Raw genomic sequence first — 21,111 nt, 5'->3', positions numbered from 1 at the left:
TATTTAAGTCCTGTCTGCCCCTCACTCCCCGTCGTATCTTTGATGTCTTCATGTCTTTATGGTTCCTGTCGTTTTCAAGTCTGTTTCGGTTAGTCAGTCAGTCATGTGATCGTTTTGTTAAGTAATGACAGTTTGCCGAGTCTGTTAGTTTGTGTTCTCCAATAAACCCTGGCCCAAGCTGCACTTGGTCGCCCTGCCCCATTCCATCCGTGACATCTCGGGTTCTTATTCATGAAATCTTAGAGGAGCTATGGGCAGAGCTTGGAGAGACACCTCTCTGCCAATCCTGATCCCTCATCAGCGTGGAAAGGCCTGCAGAGGATCACGGGCTTCAAGAGACCAACTCCCTGTCCTGTGAAGAACCCAAGGCTTGCAAACCAGTTAAACAGGTCTTACTGCAGGCTTGAACGGTCCAACCACAGAACAGGACCTCCTGTATCACAATCAACATCCACACCGCCCCACACAACCACCCTGTTCACATCTCTATAGCTGTAATCACCTACTCTCTCTCTTTCAGAGGCGACGTCTGCACTTCAGATCCGCGAGGAGGAGGTGTGTCAGATGTTCCGGAGACAGAAAGTCAGGAAGGCACTAGGCCCAGACAGTGTGTCCCCCTCCTGCCTGAAAGTCTGTGCTGAAAAGCTGGCACCAACCTTTGCACAGATCTTCAACCGTTCCCTGGAGCTGTGTGAGGTGCCCTCGTGCTTTAAAAGCTCAACCATAGTACCGGTGGCCAAGAAGCCCGCCATCCAATCCTGTGATAATTACAGACCCGTCACCCTGACATCTGTGGTCATGAAATCCTCTGAGAGGCTGGTGTTGAGCCACCAGTAGGACATCACAGAGCCCCTGCACGCCCCCTTGCAGTTTGCTTACCGAGCAAACAGGTCAGTGGATGATGCGGTCAACATGGGACCGCACTACATCCTGCACCACCTAGACACCCCAGGGATATACGCCTGTTTGTGGACTTCAGCTTGGCGTTCGACACCGTAGCTCCCGATATCCTCCAACAGAAGCTCATCCAGCTCGCGATGCCTGCCTCCACCTGTCAGTGATCATCAACTTCCAGATCAGCAGGAGACAGCAGGTGAGGCTGGGGACCATCACATCCGACACCCGGACCACCATCACTGGCACCCCCCAGGGATATGTACTTTCCCCACTGCTCTTCTCTCTCTACACCAACGATTGCTCCTCAGGCGACTCTCCTGTGAAGCTCCTGAAGTATGCGGACGACACCACTCTCATCAGACTGATCCGGGACGATGACGAGACAGCGTACAGACAGGAAGTGAGGCGGCTGGTCCACTGGTGCAGCCAAAACCACCTGGAGCTGAACCCGCTCAAGACCGTGGAGATGACAGTGGACTTTAGGAGAGACCCTTTGACACTTCTACCGCTCACCATCCTCAGTTATGCTATTCCCATCACAGACACATTCAAGTTTCTGGGATCCACAATCTCCTGGGACCTGAAATGGGCCGGCCACAGACTCTGTCCGGAAGGCCCAGCAGAGGTTGTACTTTCTGAGACAGCTCAGGAAGTTCAACCTGCCACAGGAGCTGCTGAAGACCATCTACACTGCCATCATCCAGTCTAGCCTCTGCACCACCATCAGTGTCTGGTTTGGATCGGCCACCAAACAACAGAAGCACAGACTGTAACAGACAATCAGGTCTGCGGAAAAGATAATCGGGACCAACCTCCCATCTATCCAAGACTTGTACCTGTCAAGGACCAGAAAACGTAGTAACATCTCTGCAGACCCTTCTTACCCAGGTCACAGTCTGTTCAAACTACCGTAATTTTTGGACTATAAGTCGCTCCGGAGTATAAGTCGCACCAGCCATAAAATGCACAATAAAGTGAAAAAAAAAACTATACAGGTCTCATCGGAGTATAAGTCGCACTTTTGGGGCAAATTTATTTGTCAAAATCCAACACCAAGAACAGACATGAACCAGCAAAAACAGGCTAAACGATACGGTATGCTAACGTGACATACACACAAACGAGGAGCTGAGAACGGGTCTGACGTAACATTCAGTTATTCAAATAAGTATTACATAACACGTTTATCAAACCATCTGTGTCACTCCAATTCATTAAATCCATCGATCGAGCTTTATGTAAACGATGCGCCGCTGACGTCAGACCCGTTGTAAGTTGCATTTCTAATTATTCCACAGACCCATATAACGATATATAAAGTATATTTCAAATAACTATCATATAACAATATTATCAAACCATCTGTGTTACCCCTAATTATTAATTCCATCAATCAAATTCCTCGTCCTTTATGTCAACAACGCCACACGCGCGCCGCACAGATCTAGTATATAACTATATTGTAGCGTTAACAAGTATCAGGAAAGACAAAACAAGAGTTCAACGAGCCAACAACTACTGAACTGTAACGATGAAACTATATACAAGTTGCTACACGAAATAAAATTTATCAAATAACTATAACATAAATACGTTTTCCAAACCTTGTGTCACTCCAAATCATTAAATCCTTCAAACGTGGGTCCCTTCGTCATCTTCGTCATCCGGTGATCAAATCCTTTGTCCTTATGTAAACAACTGCCGTGCGGCAACGCTGACGTCACTTGCAGTTCAAATGACAGTAATCCCTTGCTACATCGCGGTTTGTTTATCGCGGTTTCACGACATCGCGGATGTTTGAATTTTGAAAAAAATCACATAAGTCGCTCCTGAATATAAGTCGCCCCCCCACCCAAACTATGAAAAAAAACTGCGACTTATAGTCAGAAAATTACGATACTCCCCTCCGGACGGCGTGACAGAGTGCTGTACGCCAAAACCAGCAGACACAGACGCAACTTATTCCCCCAGGCTGTCGCTCTGATGAACTCACATCCCTCATACAGACTCAGAGACATAATAACACAATAACATCCTGCTCTCGCCACTTAAATGTTGTTAGTTACCTGAATGTCAGTCACTTAAATGATGTACAAAGGCTGAGATCAACCGGAGTCAAATTCCTTTGGCATGCATGGTCAACAAAGCTGATTCTGATGAATGAAGGAAGATAAAGTGGGAGATTGACAGATGGATTGTTGCCAGCGTTTGTAGTAATGTGGTCTCAATATAGGTCTGTTGTGGTGAAGAAGGAGCTGAGCCGGAAGGCGAGGCTCTCGATTGCTGGCTGATTTAATTTACTTCCCTCACCTATGATCATGATCTTTGGGTCGAGATTGAAAAAATATCCCAGATGAAAGAAAGAAAGAAAGAAAGAAAGAAAGAAAGAAAGAAAGAAAGAAAGAAAACAAGCAAGCCTAGAAGGGGACTGTCAAGCTGCTGCTCCTCTGCTAAGGAACAAGGTTATGATAGTCAACAAAAACTATTGAAAACTAAAATAATTCTTTTTTATAATACAATCAAAATGCTTAAAAAAAACTGAAAACTAACTCAAAACGACATCTTTCTAAAATCAACTAAAATGCACTATAATTATAGCAAACATTCCTTTTTCGTCTTTGTCAATTAACATCCTACTTAATGCTTTTGGGGGTCAGTTTAAATGTATTTATTTCAGTATTGCTGTGCATCTGTACAGCACAAGGAAGGTCAAATAGTTGTTTGAAAATTGTGGTTCAGTGTACTTTATTGCATATTTGTTAATTACCTGTAATGACTCTGTCTATATGTGTTCTGTGGCTTACTGGCGACCAGTCCAGATTTCACCCTGACTCTAGCCCAAAGTTAGCCCAGACAGATTCCAGAACACCTGTCATCCAAATGAGGGCAAGCACTATAGAAATGTTTTTGGTGTTCCTACCAGCAGGTCGCTGTCACATCCAAAACTGACTCCAGAGCTTTTCATCCTTTTCAGATCAATATGGGAATTCTGAGCTTTGACGTTCCGGAAACATCCCTTTACAGAGCCCTGGTGAGGAAATAAGGGCCGCAGCCTGCACACAAGACACAACAAAACATACTTTGAAGCACGTCATGTCAAAAGCAATGCTAAATAGTGTCCTTGTGTGTAATGGTGTTTATTTATGTGTGATTGCAACTTGTATTTGTATGCGTTTGCATTAATATTCATCATGTTTTTGAGGATCTATCTTTCCGTAGACACTCCTCCTGTGGTGTAAGAACTGAAAATCTGAAAAGTGACGCACGCGCTCTACTCCCCCCCCCCCTCACACACACACACCCTCCGTAAGCCTTTTCGGGGTTTGCTTTGCATGTCCTAATAATCCTCGGATGTCTGGGGATGTATGCCTCTGACAGGGTCACCTATGGCAAAAGATGAGGGGTCAGATAAAACGGATCTCCCATAGATATCTTATGATAATAAAAAGAAATGACCAAAGTTTTCCCTTGCTCGGACGTGGGTCACCAGGGCCCTCCTCTGGAGCCAGGCCTGGAGGCGGGTCTCGAAGGCGAGCGCCTGGTGCCTGCATCTGGTGTGTGAGGAAGAAAGGTTCCGACAAGCCACAGTTGGACTTGACTCCGCACACAACTTGGGTTCTGGTACCAGTCCTCTCGAGAGGTGTTGGTCTCACTTCCACTCTGGAATTGCCCATGGTGAGAGGCGGCAAGCAAATGTGGGCATAGTTATTTCTCCCCGGCTAGGCACCTGAACATTGCAGTTCACCCCAGTGGACAAGAGGATAGCCTCTATGACTCCTGACTGTTTGTGCCTATGCCCCAAGCAGGAGCTCAGACACCCACTCTTTTAGGAGTCCTTGGAAGGAGTGCTAGAGAGTGCTCGTGGGGACTCGATCGTTCTGCTGGGTGACTTCAGTGCTCACGTGGGCAATGACAGTGAGACCTGTGATTGGGAAGAATCCAAGTGGTGTCCTATTATTAGACTTCTGTGCTCGACATGGATTGTCCATAATGAACACCATAATCAAACATAAGGGTGTTCAAATGTGCACTTGGCACCAGGACACTTGAGCCCAGTTCAATGTTTGACTGTCGTCGTGTCATCGGATTTGCGGCCGGATGAAGGGAGGGGCGGAGCTGTCAACCTGTGTTGGCAAGATGCCGGTCGGATTTGGCAAACCCAAATGTATTGTGAGGATTAGCTGGGAACATCTGGTCTAGTCAGAAAGAGCTTCAACTCCCATCTTTGGCAGAGCTTTGCCCACATCGGAGCTGTGGCCGGTGGTCGGTGCCTGTCGTGGCGGCAACCCCCGAAGCCGGTGGTGGACACCGGCGGTAAGGGATGCTATCAAGGTGAAGAAGTAGTGCTATCGGGCCTTTTTGGCTTGTGGGACTGCAGAGGCAGCCGGCAGGTATCGGATGGCCGAGCGGAATGCAGCTGCTGCGGTTCCTGAGGACGTTGTGAGTCGGTGGGGAGAATACTTATAATTGCGCCGACACACTTCCATTGTGGAAGCAGAGCCTGGGTACTCTTAGGTGGGCTCAGGAGGGGGGAACCAGTGCATTGCTAAAACTGTGTATATTGGAGATGGGATGCTGCTGACCTCGACTTAGGATGTCGTGAGTTGGTGGGGAGAATACTTCCATTCCATTGTGAACCCCATCTCTGGGGTTGAAGTCACAGAGGTAGTTAAAAAGCTCCTCGGTGGCATGGCACCAGGGATGGATGAGATCTGCCCTGAGTTCTTAAAGAATGGATGTTGTAGGGCTGTCCTGGCTGACACCTCTCAACAGCATCACATTGACATCGGAGACAGTCTCTCTGGATTGGCAAACTGGGGTGGTGATCCCCCTTTTTATGATGGCAGGAGGGTCCTCAGCCTCCCTGGTAAGGTGTATTCAGGGGTGCTGGAGAGGAGGGTCCATTGAGAGGTCAAATCTCGGATTCAGGAGGAACAGTATGGTTTTCGTCCTGGCCGTAAAACAATGGACCCAGACCCTCGGCAGGATCTTTGAGGGTGCATGGGAGTGCGCTAAACCAGTCCACATGTGTTTTGTGGACTTGGAGAAGGCATTCAACCGTGTCCCTTGGGGAGTTCTGTGGGGGGTGCTTCGAGAGTATGGGGTACCACACCTACTAATAAGGGCGGTTCGATCCATGTAAGAGTGATGTAAGAGTTTGGTCCGCATTTCTGGTAGTAAGTTGGATTCGTTTTTGGTGAAGGTTGGACTCCGCCAAGACTGTGCTTTGTCACCGATTCTGTTCATACCTTTTATGGACATATATTTTAGGAGCAGTTGACGTGTTGAGGGGACCCAATTGGCAGCCTCAGGATCGCATCCCTGCTTTTTGCAGATATGGTGCTGTTGGCTTCTTCAAACCATGATCTCCAACACTTAATAGAGCAGTTTGCAGCCGAGTGTAAAGCGGTCGGGATGAAAATTAGCACTTCCAAATCTGAGACCATGCTCCTTAGTCAAAGAAGGGTGGAATGATCTCTCCGGGTCAGGGATGAGTTCCTGCCCCAACTGGAGGAGTTCAAGTATCTTGGGGTCTTGTTAATGAACAAAGGCAGGATGGAGCGTGAGATCGACAGGTGGATCCATGTTGGGTCTGCTGTGATGTGGACTCTGTACAGGTATGTTGTGGTAAAGCGGGAGCTGAGCCAGAAGGCGAAGCTCTAGATTTACTGCTCGATCAACGTTCCTGCCCTCACTTATGGTCATGAGCTATGTATCGTGACCGGAAGAAAAATATCCCGAATAGAAGCGGCTGAAATGAGTTTCCTCGGCAGGGTGTCGGGGCTCTTTCTTAGAGTAGGGTGAAAAGCTCAATCATCCGTGAGAGGTGCCAGATGAGGTGACTCGAGCATCTCATTAGGATGCCTCCTGGACACCTCCCAGGTGAGGTGATCCGGGCGTGTCCCACTGGCGGGAGACCCCGGGGAAGACTCAGGCCATGCTGGAGAGACTATGTCTTTCAGCTGTCCTGGGAACATCTTGGGATCTCCCAGGATGAGCTGGCAAAGTGGCTGGGGAGAGGGAAGTCTGAGCTTCCCTTCGAAAGCTGCTGCCTCCACGAGATACACACACAGCTAAAGCTTAATTTTATGCGGACTTTACGCCAAAATTTGGGAATTGTCGTAATTATGATACAACGTTGTACAGAAAGTTTTTTTTTTTTTTAAAGAAATGTTTCAGGCAGCCAAAGAGGTCCTTTGTCAAGTTAATTTTCATTAGGCCTGTTATTGGGCAGCTAAGGGTTCTGTTCGCCGTTCGTCACCATGAATGCTCCCCCTACATCGAAGTCTGTTGACATATTAAAAGAGACGCAATACGCAGATGACAATATCAGGTGGACTGAGTAAGTCATTTTGATGCTATGTGAATTGGATGGAAGGGAGACTGCATGGTAGGGAGAGAACGTGGAATTAACACGAGGAGCGGAACGGCTGCGGTGCGGTCTTCGGCTGAACACCACTAGGAATATAAAGCATAGGAGTCAAGGAGTCAATTCATACTGGCTGCTGTGCACCAGCAGAACGTCGCTGCCTTTCGCTTGCCTTCCGCAAGCCTTCTATTTCCTTCGGACGCCGCATGCATATTTTTATGAAGATGAAGAAATTATATGGCTTAGACAGGAAATCGGGCATTGGTAAACTAGGTGGATCCGGTATATTTCAAAATATTTCAATTTTTTAAATTGATGAAAATATCACCTTTCATTTCAGCTAACTACATAGCTCGGCACCTTCAATGAATGGCCCATTTTAAAACGTCCATATATAAGGCGGACCGGATTATAAGGCGCATGAAATAGAAGCTATACTGCAACAAACTGAGGTTGACTAGGGTTGTGGTATGGATCCACTAGGCCAGACCTGGGCATTGTACGGCCCGCGGGCCACATACGGCCCTTTGGTTGACTTTGACTGGCCCATTTTAGGTTCATTGGAAATTACAAAATAAACATATTTTCTTATTTTACTTGATGCCCATTTTAGGTTCATTGGAAATTACAAAATAAACATATTTTCTTATTTTACTTGATGCAGGGACTGAAGCTGCGTTGCTTTTATTTTTAAGTTGTTTTTTATTCACGTACATGATGACGCAATACGTATATCAAGGCGTGCGAGACGTGCGCATGATTGGATCATTGTCGCTAGCAAGTCACAAGACTTAAGCCCTCAGAAATGCCCGCTGCTAAAAAAAAGGTAGATGCCGAATGCAGGGTTTTCAACAAAAACTGGACTGCTAAGTATTTATTTACTGAAGTCGGAGGTAAAGCCGTGTGTTTGGTTTGCGGGGAGCTGATCGCCGTGTTTAAAGGCTACAATTTGAGTCGGCATTACGAGACGAAACACGTGGAGAAATATAACAACGTGACTGATGTTGAGAGGGCGCGTACATCGGAAGCTTTGCTAGCTAAACTGCAAAAGCAGCAAGGCTTTTTTACCAAGCTTCACACATCCAGGGATGCTGCAACCAAGATCAGCTTTGAGATATCGCACAATATTGCTAAAAACAGTAAGCCGTTCTCGGAGGGGGAGTTTGTCAAAGAGTGCTTGGTGGACTCAGCAGCACTAATATGCCCTGAAAAAAAGCAGCATTTGAGAAAGTCCCGCTGTCCAGGCGAATCGTGATGAGAAGGGTCGAGTGTGTAATTGTAGTGTGGTTATTTTTATTTGCATGTTTAGTGTGTTTTTATTATGTTGTTTTAGTGATTTAATTATTTAATTACATGCTTTTCTTCAGAGATATTGATTACCTGATTGCCTGCATCTAAGTTTATTGGATAAATGTCACAGATAGTAAAAAACGTTCACATTTTGTTTACCATTGTTTTGGGAAAATTTGATTGAATAAATGACATTTTTTTGCAAGGAAAACTCACTTTTTTATTACTTAATTATGATATATACTCTTACCAGCTTGTCAAAAATAATGTTATTTACTGCTTTTTATAAAGAAATGCAATTAATAATATGAAGAATTGAGTTCAGCCTTTTGGCCGGCCCTCCACAATATTTTCAGTTTCCCATGTGGCCCCATGGAAAAAATAATTGCCCACCCCTGCACTAGGCAATAACCAATGAGCCCTCTGTAAACAATCACGTTTCTCAAACTATCTCCTATAAAATGAATAGAACTCACTAAAGTTCAATCTAACGCATTGGTACTGCTTACCTATGTTTACCTTCCATATCGATCCGTAAATTTACTCAAAACATTAACAGAGCAGCCTATTTTGACATGAAATAGCCTCGTGCGTATAGCAGCTATCACAATAGCATTAGCCACCAGCAAACTCCCATGAGCCTCAGCTCACAGACTCCCATAAGCCTCAGCAAAGTGTGAACAATCGCGTTTCTCAAACGAGCTACTATAAAATGATCGGAACTGACTAAAGTTTGATCTAACACATTGGTACTGCTTACCTGTGTTTCCGTTCCATATCGATCCGTAAATTTACTTGAAACATTAACAGAGCAGTCTATTTTGACATGAAATATCCTCGTGCGTATAGCAGCTATCATTGTAGCATTAGCCACCCGCAAACTCCCATGAGCCTCAGCTCGCAGACTCCTATAAGCCTCGGCAAAGTGTAAACAATCGCGTTTCTCAAACGAGCTCCTCTAAAATTATCGGAACTGACTTAAGTTTGATACACATTGGTACTGCTAATCTATGTTTCCCTTCCATATCAATCCGTAAATTTACTCCAAACATTAACTGAGCAGACTATTTTGAAATGAAATAGCCTCACGGGTACAACAGCTACGGTTGCCGTAATGCTGGGAAGCGATGCAACCTTGTAATTTACTAGTCGTACTAAAACGTACTGAAACATTTTGGCAGAGCACTGTGTACAACTAGTATAGATCAACAAATTCATCAATTGATTTCCCGGACTATAAGGCTTTTGAGAAAATTTTAGGTTTTAAGGTGCGCCTTATAGTACGGAAAACACGCTAAATCTTGAGTTCTGGAGAAATTGCATGTGAAGGCAAAGACGTTGAATAAAAACTTGGGGAATGTTATAGATGATCATTGGTTATAAGTTCAAAGGTGGAACGGTTTAAATCTGTCAAGAAATGTGTGAATTAGAGGGGAAAAACTGAATTAGTCCAAATTCTCGTGGGTCTTGTGATGGGGGAATTTAGATTTATTGGCAAGGGAGAATTCTTGGAATCACTAGGGCACAAGATGAACAGTTTAGAGATGGAACGGATTGAGTCAGTTGAAAAATATATAAATTATAAGGAAAAAACTGAATGAGTCCAAATTGTTGATCTTGTAATGGAAACAATGTAGACTTTTTGGTAAGTGGAAATTCTTGGAATCAGTAGGCATAAGTTCAATAGTTGGAATCGGTTGGGTCGGTCGAAAAATTTTGAAATTAGAGGGGAAAAATTGGGGGAGTCACTCATTTTTGGGGCGGCGGGGACAAGTCATGTTTTCAGCACATTGACATCTAAACAGACGTTCGTAGTTTAAAGCTGGAACTACAGTATAATAGAATACTCAGCTTTTTATTTTATTTAGGTGCTTTTGTATTGAATCTCTGAATAATGCACCTGGCCTAATTACTGTATTGGCCGGATATAAAACAACCCTGATTATAAGACGATCCCCTCTGTTAGAGATGTTGTCTACATCCCAACATAATCATACGATCAAGATAGTTTATAAACCCTAACACCCTCTTTCTCAAGACTCAAGTTTGAAAAAAGGTTTTTTTAACACCAGTTTTAATTTTTATATAAGCATGTTATTTTGCCTCATTCAAATCATGCAAAAACTGTCACATCTTAATATATGAACATTTAAATATGTAAACTAAAGTGCAATCACATTTGTAAATGAATGGCTTCTGGTTTTTGAAATGTAAATAAACCAATCTACTGTGATAAAACAACAAAATTGCAATAACTGCAATAACCATCAAAGTGGTCTAACTGTAACTGTAGTCTTGAAATAAATCGGAATAAGGGAAAACATTGCAATAAAATAATATAAACTGGTTTAAACTTGAGAGTAGCTGAGATCTGTCATGTCAGAACATTACTCCTCACGGACATCCTCTGCCTCGCTGTGCCCAGTGTCACTGTCCTTGTACGCGCACACACTCCTGTTGAGCTCTTGAAAGCGGCCGCTCTGAGGACCACGGAAAGCTTGTATCTGATTGTGAGCATTTTTTAGGCGATCTTTTTTAGCTCTCCATCTCCGTACATTACACTCTGTGACACCATATTTCACAGGGATATATTCAGCGGTGGCGTGAGAAACTGTCCAATATTAATTACGGAGTGAGTTACTAACAGGATCCCCAAACCACTGGTCCATTAGCGCAAGGCCTGGTCAGCCACTTGCTAATCGCGTGTGGCTAAACAGTAAATGTTGACATGTCCTATTGTGTCTGATTGTGCTGCATCGGGACATGGTTCAGCTGCTGCGTGAGATCGATAGTATCTCTGACAACTGTGACAGCTCTGACAGCTGTGGTGTCTTTGGGGAGTGATGAAAACCCTGGCATGTAGTTTGACGGGAGAATGTGGATTTATTCGGCCTTTAACACCAAGGAACAGACGAGTCGTGACACCTTCACTGATAACTGATTAAATGGTTAACTGAAAATGTAAAAAACATTTAACAAGATGATATTTAACTATGGACAATGCACCTTTTATTACTCAATTCAAAATCAAACAGGATTCCTGTATTTTTTACGGTTGGTGTGATATGATTTAAGAAGAGCAAAATGTTGAACAACAGTAAAATACTGTACGTACATCTAAATAATTCACAGAAAAGGTGATCATTTGAACTAATAGAGGCTGTGGCATACACACATGCAAATATGACAGAATAGTACCTCACTTTGGCCCATGAAAAACAAGTGTGAGTGTGTGAGCTTGTGTGCGTGTGTTCGCAAGCGCGGGAGTGTTTTTGACCTGTCAGGCAAGTTGTGTTCGGGGACTCCTCCCAGAAAGTATGTGCGTCCAAAGGCTGGGATGTTCTCAGAAAATAATTGCGTGAAGAGTTGGATGCGGTTGCTCCTCACCACCACTCGATACGGAGGAGATCGCAGGATGATGATCTCCAACTAAACAAGTCCACAATCAATTAATTAACTTGAGTGCTTTAAACCCATTGGCTAATACGTTAAGTACACCAGGTTAATTTCACAATTGAAGTGATATGACACCCAACTCAACGGTACTAATTTATACTTTTGTGTTTATGCAGTAATAATGTTAATTAATTTATTCATAAAATCTGTTGTGTTCTGTTTTTGCTCAGTTCGACAAACGATCTTTGGATATATCCATATATCAAATGTTTGGGGTCACCCAGATCTTTTGATATATCCATATATCAAAAATTTGGGGACACCCAGACAACTTAGTGTTTTCCATGTAAACTAGTGTTGGTTTTGCTCGGTTGGACATTGATCTGACAGTCACCTGCATAGCAGTGGAAGGAAATACCATGTTTCCTTAAAATGGAACCCAAAGCAGAGTCCCCAAAACTAAAACCTTTTGGGTCACCATCATCAACATCAGCAAAAGAGTATTGAAAATGAGGAAAATAAGATGAAAGTGAATATAGAAGCATACATACTACTTTGGGATTCGCATCGCTGACCCTGAGGAATGGGGAGGTGGGATCTTTGGGCTGAAATTCTTCCATCTCACCACCAAACTGGAAGAAAGCCTTCAGGTGGCCTCGGACCACGGCCAGACACAAGAACTGGTCCTGGTTGAGGACATAAGGGCTCATCACATAGTCCCGGCATGAAAGGTCATTTGATTAACACGTACTCTGTTTTGAAGCAGCAACAAAATCCCTCTGTGGGAGACCAACTTGACTTCCTGCTCGAAGCGTTGCATGCGCGCCGACTCTTCACTGAAGGAGATCTCGGCAAAGCCGGTGCCGTCAAAATAAGCGGCATCGTTCACCCAGGCCTGTGTTAGCGCTGGCTTGGACCTTTTTATGGCATGAAAAATTACACATTAACACCCAGACAAAGAATGTTAGTGAAGTGGACAGGTGCAAGCTCTCACCTGCCGCATGGCTTCTCTTGTGTGGTGTTCAGCTGAAAGATTTGCTCAAAGTTGTACAAGCTGAGTACTTCTTCATTGAGCGTGTCCAACTCCATACAGCCCTTGAAGCCCGACAGGGCTAACGGGTCAGGGGGCTGAACGAGGAGAAGATATATGATGAAGAAATCTCAGTCATAACAATGAAAGAGTTAATCATGGTATCACACAGGAGTTATCTTAACTGTTTCTCTTACAATTACTGTATATAAATAGAAGAAACAGTCCTGTTAAAAAAAGTGTTTGTCCTCTTCTGTAATTCATACTTTTTGCAGTTTCCTAATTTGTTGAAACAAACAACAGTCAAACAACTGTAAATATCAGTTCAAGCTACCTCAATAGAACAACACAAAAAAATGCAGTTTTCAAATTGGAATTTAGGCAGCTTAGTCACCAAGAGTATGATTTTTGTCATTTTAGTCACTTTAAGCAATGCCACTCGGTGTGTGTAAGGGTGCTTGCAGTAACATTATTAAAAATAATTTAGTCTTTTATTTCGATACACATGACCTGGAACATAATTTCAAAGTGAATCTTGTCTGCTGACATTCCCACGGCAGTGCCATGTCTTCGCCGCAGTAACATAATTTAAAAAAACATATTGACATATACTAGGGACCTTTTTAAGATGGTGGTTGGACTTACTTTAAAAGTGCTGGGGTACCCCCCCACATAGAAGACAGTGTCATTGGGCAAAAGGTTGAGAAGCCCTTGATCTCCTCCCGCCTCCACATAGGCTTTGGTGACCCTTTGGTCGCCTTCAGAAGCCTCCGAAGACATGGACATCTGACCATACTGCAGGATCCTTCAACGCAAAAACACAGCGCAAGTAAAACACCACCAAGTCACATACGATGATGATGATGATGATGATAATAGAACTGTATTTATCCCACAGCGGGGAAATTTACTTGTCACAGCAGCGTACAAGAGTGCAAGAATAAAGACAAGTGACAAATGTAAAAATAGATAAATAACAGACAAGTACAACGACAAGTAGCGGTAGAGACGAAACACATGATCAGGTGCTACGTATGTTGTAGAGTCTGAGAGCAGTGGGAATGAAGGACCTGCGGAATCTCTTCTTCCTACACCTGCTGAAGGAGCTGCTCAGGGACCGCACAATGTCATGGAGGGGGTGAGAGGTGTTGTCCATGATGGATTTCAGCTTAATTAACGTCCTCCTCTCACCCACAACTTCTATGGAGTCCAGAGGACAGCCCAGGATAGAGCTCGCTCTCCTGACCATCTTATTTAGTCTCCCCCTGTCCTGGTCCGTACTGCCCCCACCCCAGCAGACCACAGTGTAGAGGATGGCTGAGGCCACCACAGAGTCATAGAAGGTCCTGAGAAGAGCCCTGCACACACCGAAGGACCTCAGTCTCCTCAGCAGGTGGAGGCGACTCTGGCCCTTCTTGTACAGGGCGTGTGATCAGTCCAGTCCAGTTTGTTGTTAAGGCGAACACCCAGGAATTTGTAGTTCTCCACTACCTCAATGTCCAATCCCTGGATGTTCACCGGAGTGAAGTGGGGTGCTGTTCTCCCGTAGCTCACGATCATCTCCTTTGTCTTGTTGGTGTTTAGGTGAAGCTGCTTGAGCTCACACCAGCTGACAATGTCCTTGATGACCGTCCTGTATTCCAGATCGTTCCCCTCAGAAACATATCCAACAATGGCCGTGTCGTCGGACAGCATCTGGATGTGGCAGTGTGTGGTGTCGTGGGTGAAGTCCGAAGTGTACAGGGTGAAAAGGAAAGGAGAGAGCACCGTACCGTGGGGGACACCTGTGCTGCAGCGCACCATGTCAGATCTACAGCGATGTAACCTCACATACTGCGCCCTGTCGGTGAGGAAGTCTGTAGTCCATGCAGCCAGGCGCTGGTTCACTCCCGCCTTCTTCATCTTCACCCTGAGCAGTGACGGCTGGATGGTGTTAAAAGGGCTGGAGAAATCGAAGAACATGATCCTCCCAGTCCAGGTGACCCAGGATGATCCTCTCCATAGTCTTCATCAGGTGTAAAGTCAAGCAAATAGGCCTGAAGTGGTTAGGCTCCTTGGGGCGCGGCACCTTCAGTACGGGGACCACGCAGGAGGTCTTTCACAGGGCTGGAACTTTGTCCAGGGTCAGGTTGAACAGGTACATGACCACGCCACTCCGCTGGTCTGCACAGTCCCTGAGCAGTCTCGGACAGATGGTGTCTGGGCCCGGGGCCTCCCCTGCCTTGATCTTTCTGAGGTGACTCCTCACCTGAAGATCTGTAAAGGAGAGGGGGTGTTGGAAGACTGTGGTGGGGAGTGAAGCCTGAAGAGTGTCTTCGGGGGTGAGAGGGGGGAATGGAGTGTTGAAGGTGGCAGGCTGAGGTGCGGAGGGGGGGGGGGCAGGCCGGGAAAGGAGAGGGGTGAAGGGGCGGGGGGGGGGGGGGGGGGGTGGAATCAGATCTGTTGAAGAACAGATTGAGTCCCAGTCCTTGTCTCCACCAGTTGGTTTTCGATCAACGCCTTTACCATGGCCTGAGATGGATTGCAGACTCCTCCAGATGTTCCTGGCGTTGTTAAGCTCCATTTGCTTCTCCAGCCTCCTCCCGTAGTTCTCCTTCCTCTTCCTGATCTTCTTCTCTCTTCTTCTCATTAAGCAGAGCCTTTATCTCGGAGGACACCCAGGGTTTGTTGTTGGGAAAACACCGGACCAACTTGGAGGGCACAGTGGTCTCCACACAGAAATTAATGTAATCGGTAATGCAGTGGGTCATGCTGTCAATGTCACTGCCATGGGAGCTACAGAGAGCTTCCCAGTCTGTATTCTCAAAGCAGTCTCTGAGCCTGGCAGTAGGATCCTCAGACCAAAACATCACAGACCTCCTCTCAGGTGGACGCTGTTTCACTACCGGTGTAGTCTGCGACCAGATGGACGAGACTGTGATCTGAGCGACCAAGGAGGGGGAGGGGGGATGAGGTGTATGCAACCTTGACATTAGCATACAACAGGTCCAAAGTTCTATTGTTTCTGGTGCGGCAATTTACATATTACGTTAAGGTGGGGAGGGAAGAGGCCAGGGAAGCATGATTGAATTCCCCGGAGATGAGGAGAAGGGATTGGGGATGCTGAGTTTGAAGCTTAGAAATGATAGTGTGGATCCGGTTCGTAGCGGTAGCAGCAATAGCCGAAGGAGGGATGTACACAGTTATAGCAATAACATGTGGAAACATATGCATGGTCGCATGCTAACCACCAACAGCTCCAAGTCTGTGGAGCAGAGTTGCTCCTTAACACTGACGTGTCCGAGATGGCACCATCTATCGTTCACAAACACAGCGAGTTCCCCTCTCCTTACCGCTCTTCGTAGCTCTCCTGTCAGCCCGCACCACTTGAAATCTGTCCAGTCGGGCGAGAGATCGTTCAGCCATGTTTCCGTGAAGCACATGAGACTGCATTGGCAATATTCCCTCTGTATCCGGGTTAGCGCCGTAAGCTCTTCTATCTTGCTTTGAAGAGATCTTGCTTTGAAGAGAGTTCCCCATGGTGACCGACGGCAAGCACGGCTTAAACCGTTTCTTTCGCTGCCTGCGCTTTACTCCCGCTCAGCATTCTCTTCTCCGTGGCCGTATCTCCTTGGGGGTCTCCGGACGTACCGCGCAGGGAAGGGGCGTGTAGCGCCAGGCCAACAGCTGATCGCGGGTGTAGACAATGGAGACGAGTATGGATGAATCACCCGATGCCGCACCAAAAAGTTCCAAAAGCAATAAGGAGCAAACTACGAATGTTACAATGTGAACATCCATAGACTAGCACTAGCCTAATCAACAACGTGAGAAGGAGAAAACAACAAAAAACTCACTGGAACACATTGAAAAACACTAAAAGAAGGGAAGAAGGGTCAGAGCTGCTGTAACAGGCTGCCACTCAAGCGGCGCCATCAAAGAAAAAAAAAAGTGCATGTGTGTCGTATCCTACCTCTCCAGGACCACACTATTAAAGTTTCCGTTGGACTGGACATCTTCAGACATCAACACCTCTGCTGTTTCACTGCCGATATTAAAGTACCAGCGCAGCTTCCTCCCTTCCAGCGCCATTCCCAGGAAGTCCTTCGAGGACTACAAAGACCAGCAGTCAACACAATAGACTCTTTTCATACACATAAGAGCCATGGCACAACACAGTGTATTTATTGGTCATTCAGGTGAAAAGCACAATGACACTCAACGCACACCTCAACCATCAGAGTGGACACTTCTTACAAAGATTCGGCCAAATTGTTGAATCATTTCAGTTCTGACAGAACCCAGAGGGACGGGTTGTAAGCGCAACAGTGACCACTTTCACAAAGCAACACAGATTCCACTACGACAGGGGTGTCAAAGTCAAATGGACGGAGGGCCAAATAAAAAAATCAGCTACAAGACGAGGGCCGGACTGTTCGAATGTTCATTGAAAATTTTTTAAATGACGCATATAGTCTAGTGAACCTAATTGAACCTACTGAAAACCTAACAAATATATTACAATATGATCAGATAAATAAAGCAATATTTTCTTATGGCTCTGTCAGTAATCTTTAATTTTCAACAGACACAAAAGACAAATTTCCTTTATATAAATATCCCCATAACATGAACATTAAATGAAAGAAACCGGTATTCAAGGCACCATCAGTAGACTATATTTTCTATTTTAGCAAAAGTGGGCTAAATTTACTTCAAAGAAAAAAACAATAATAGCAATTTTCTATCATCCACTCAACTGAAATATTTTTAAAATATAATTGGATTGAAATACAAAAAAATAAAGTGCAAAAATCTATTAATCAAAAACAACACTTTGTTTAAGGAGAAGTAACATGCAGTGAAAACAAATATTAAATTTTAACTTTTAAACTTGAACTGAGTAAAAACTCTAAATATGTGATTGCACAGTAATGTTCACTTGTTTGAGGTTGAGGGTGATACTTGGTGGTGTCCCATCTTTTCCACAAGTTCATCAATGTTCGGGGTAAGGCTCTGAGCTGAAGAAATCCTCAGAATTGAGTGGAGGTGTTCAGCAGTAAGTCGACTTCTGTGTGATGTTTTGTTCAGGTTCATCAAAGAAAACAGTTGTTCACACAGGTATGTGCTGCCAAACATAGACAACGTTTGAGCAGCCTGGATGCGCAGCTGGGGCATTGTGCCGGGGAGGAAACGGGCAAACTCCGCAGCACCCACTGCCGCATATTTTGCCCTCAGTGCATCATTGCATTGGAGGTCAATCAACTCCATTTGGGGGGTTTGGTGGTGAGCTTTCCACGTCAACAGCAAATGGGTTACCGAGCAGTTCCAACCTGCTTTTTTGTGCTTCAAAGTCAGCAAATCGGCGTCGAAAGTCAGCGGCAAGCATACCTATTTTATCAGCCAACTGTGTGCTCGGGAACGCACTGGTAGAGAGCTTCTCTTTCATGGTCTGGCAGCTGGGAAAGTGGCTCAAATTTTCTTTCCGCATCTGCGTCTCCCACAGAGTCAGTTTGGTTTTAAATGCCTTCACTGTACTGTACATATCAGAGATGACACGATCCCGACCCTGCAGCTGCAAGTTTATTGCATTCAGATGACTCGTAATGTCACACAGAAAAGCCATTTCACACAGAAACATTTCGTCTCGGAGTTGTGTTGTGTCTTTCCCTTTGCTGTCCAAGAACAGACAAATCTCCTCACGAAGCTCGAAACATCTTTGAAGCACCTTTCCCTGGCTTAGCCATCGCACCTCTGTGTGATAAGGCAAATCACCATGCTCCGTTTCTAACTCCGTCAGAAATGCCTTGAACTGGCGGTGATTCAAACCTTTGGCTCTGATAAAGTTAACTGTGCGCGTGATGATGCTCATTACATGCTCCATTTTCAAGGCTTTACCGCACAACGCTTCCTGGTGTATGATACAATGATAAGCTGTCAGCTCACCTGTCGCGTTTTCCTCTTGCATCTTTTCCCGTATCTTCGCCACCAGTCCGCTCCTGTGTCCACACATCGCAGGTGCTCCGTCGGTTGTCAAACCCACGAGTTTTTCCCAAGGCAGCTCCATCTCATTTACACATCTTGACACCTCTTCATACAAATCATGCCCCGTAGTTGTGCCATGCATAGGACGTAAAGCCAAAAACTCCTCTGTCACGCTTAGGTTGAAGTCCACTCCGCGGATGAAAATTGACAACTGGGCAATGTCAGAAATGTCGGTGCTCTCATCCACAGCCAAGGAATATGCAATAAAATCTTTTCCCTTTTTCACAAGCTGCTCTTTTAGATTGATGGACAACTGGTCTACTCTCTCAGCAATGGTGTTTCTGCTCAGACTCACATTTAAAAAGAGTTGCCTTTTTTTCTGGGCAAACTTCGTCACAAACTTTAATCATGCAGTTTTTGATGAAATCCCCCTCCGTAAATGGCCGGGCTGATTTAGCGATCTCTTCTGCCAAAATAAAACTGGCCTTGACAGCAGCCTGGCCTTGTGATTTGGCTTTTTTGAACAGAGCCTGTCGAGATTTGAGGCCTCGTTTTAATTCCTCTGCCTTTTGTAGCCTTTGTTCCATGTCCATATTCTTGTTTTTGTCCGCGTGTTTCGTTTCATAATGTCGTCTCAGATTATACTCTTTCAGTACCGCCACACTTTCTCCACACAGAAGACACACAGGTTTTCCAGCTACCTTCGTGAACATATACTCCGACTCCCACCTTGTTTGAAACCCCCGGTTCTCAGTATCCACCTTCCGTTTTGCCATTTTTGATGGGTATCTGAAAGTTAATTTTACTGTGATGCTGACGACTGCTGTGCCAATAAATATTGAAATGAAGCAGCCTACTGCTCGGTGCGTCACCTTTGCATTGTGGGAAATGTAGTATTGGTGCGTGTAAAAGATCTGCGGGCTGCCGGCTTGCTGCGGGCCGGTTCTAATAATAAATCAAGATCATCCCAGGGGCCGTAAAAAACCTTCTTGCGGGCCGGATGTGGCCCGCGGGCCTTGACTCTGACATCATACTCTGCACTACGACATAATTACAGTTGATGAAATCAGTCTGAAAAACTCGTGGGTTTGACAACCGACGGAGCACCTGCGATGTGTGGACACAGGAGCGGACTGGTGGCGAAGATACGGGAAAAGATGCAAGAGGAAAACGCGACAGGTGAGCTGACAGCTTATCATTGTATCATACACCAGGAAGCGTTGTGCGGTAAAGCCTTGAAAATGGAGCATGTAATGAGCATCATCACGCGCACAGTTAACTTTATCAGAGCCAAAGGTTTGAATCACCGCCAGTTCAAGGCATTTCTGACGGAGTTAGAAACGGAGCATGGTGATTTGCCTTATCACACAGAGGTGCGATGGCTAAGCCAGGAAAAGGTGCTTCAAAGATGTTTCGAGCTTCGTGAGGAGATTTGTCTGTTCTTGGACAGCAAAGGGAAAGACACAACACAACTCCGAGACGAAATGTTTCTGTGTGAAATGGCTTTTCTGTGTGACATTACGAGTCATCTGAATGCAATAAACTTGCAGCTGCAGGGTCGGGATCGTGTCATCTCTGATATGTACAGTACAGTGAAGGCATTTAAAACCAAACTGACTCTGTGGGAGACGCAGATGCGGAAAGAAAATTTGAGCCACTTTCCCAGCTGCCAGACCATGAAAGAGAAGCTCTCTACCAGTGCGTTCCCGAGCACACAGTTGGCTGATAAAATAGGTATGCTTGCCGCTGACTTTCGACGCCGATTTGCTGACTTTGAAGCACAAAAAAGCAGGTTGGAACTGCTCGGTAACCCATTTGCTGTTGACGTGGAAAGCTCACCACCAAACCCCCCAAATGGAGTTGATTGACCTCCAATGCAATGATGCACTGAGGGCAAAATATGCGGCAGTGGGTGCTGCGGAGTTCGCCCCTTTCCTCCCCGGCACAATGCCCCAGCTGCGCATCCAGGCTGCTCAAACGTTGTCTATGTTTGGCAGCACATACCTGTGTGAACAACTGTTTTCTTTGATGAACCTGAACAAAACATCACACAGAAGTCGACTTACTGCTGAACACCTCCACTCAATTCTGAGGATTTCTTCAGCTCAGAGCCTTACCCCGAACATTGATGAACTTGTGGAAAAGATGGGACACCACCAAGTAT

General features: G+C 45.4%; 1 protein-coding gene and 1 pseudogene across 6 annotated transcripts in view; both read right to left on the bottom strand.

Moving 5' to 3' along the window:
• Window positions 1–21,111, bottom strand: part of lama5 (laminin, alpha 5) — a 237,792-nt gene that overhangs the window by 19,362 nt on the left and 197,319 nt on the right. For all 6 annotated transcript variants that reach the window (XM_085923196.1, XM_085923214.1, XM_085923231.1 and 3 more), the window contains 7 exons: window positions 16,936–17,075; window positions 13,629–13,788; window positions 12,948–13,081; window positions 12,705–12,870; window positions 12,505–12,639; window positions 11,835–11,986; window positions 3,818–3,950 (listed from right to left, as the gene is read on the bottom strand). In XM_085923196.1, coding sequence (XP_085779322.1) covers window positions 3,818–3,950; window positions 11,835–11,986; window positions 12,505–12,639; window positions 12,705–12,870; window positions 12,948–13,081; window positions 13,629–13,788; window positions 16,936–17,075 — 1,020 coding nt within the window. The remainder of the gene's footprint in view (window positions 1–3,817; window positions 3,951–11,834; window positions 11,987–12,504; window positions 12,640–12,704; window positions 12,871–12,947; window positions 13,082–13,628; window positions 13,789–16,935; window positions 17,076–21,111) is intronic.
• On the bottom strand, window positions 17,106–19,985 carry LOC147061376 (general transcription factor II-I repeat domain-containing protein 2 pseudogene; annotated as a pseudogene).

This window comes from Syngnathus leptorhynchus, chromosome 1 (genome assembly GCF_054491065.1).
Source record: "Syngnathus leptorhynchus isolate UIUO chromosome 1, UIUO_Slep, whole genome shotgun sequence".
Classification (NCBI taxonomy): domain Eukaryota; kingdom Metazoa; phylum Chordata; class Actinopteri; order Syngnathiformes; family Syngnathidae; genus Syngnathus; species Syngnathus leptorhynchus.
Note: the sequence above shows the minus strand (reverse complement) of the source record. Positions and strands in the feature narration are given on the sequence as shown.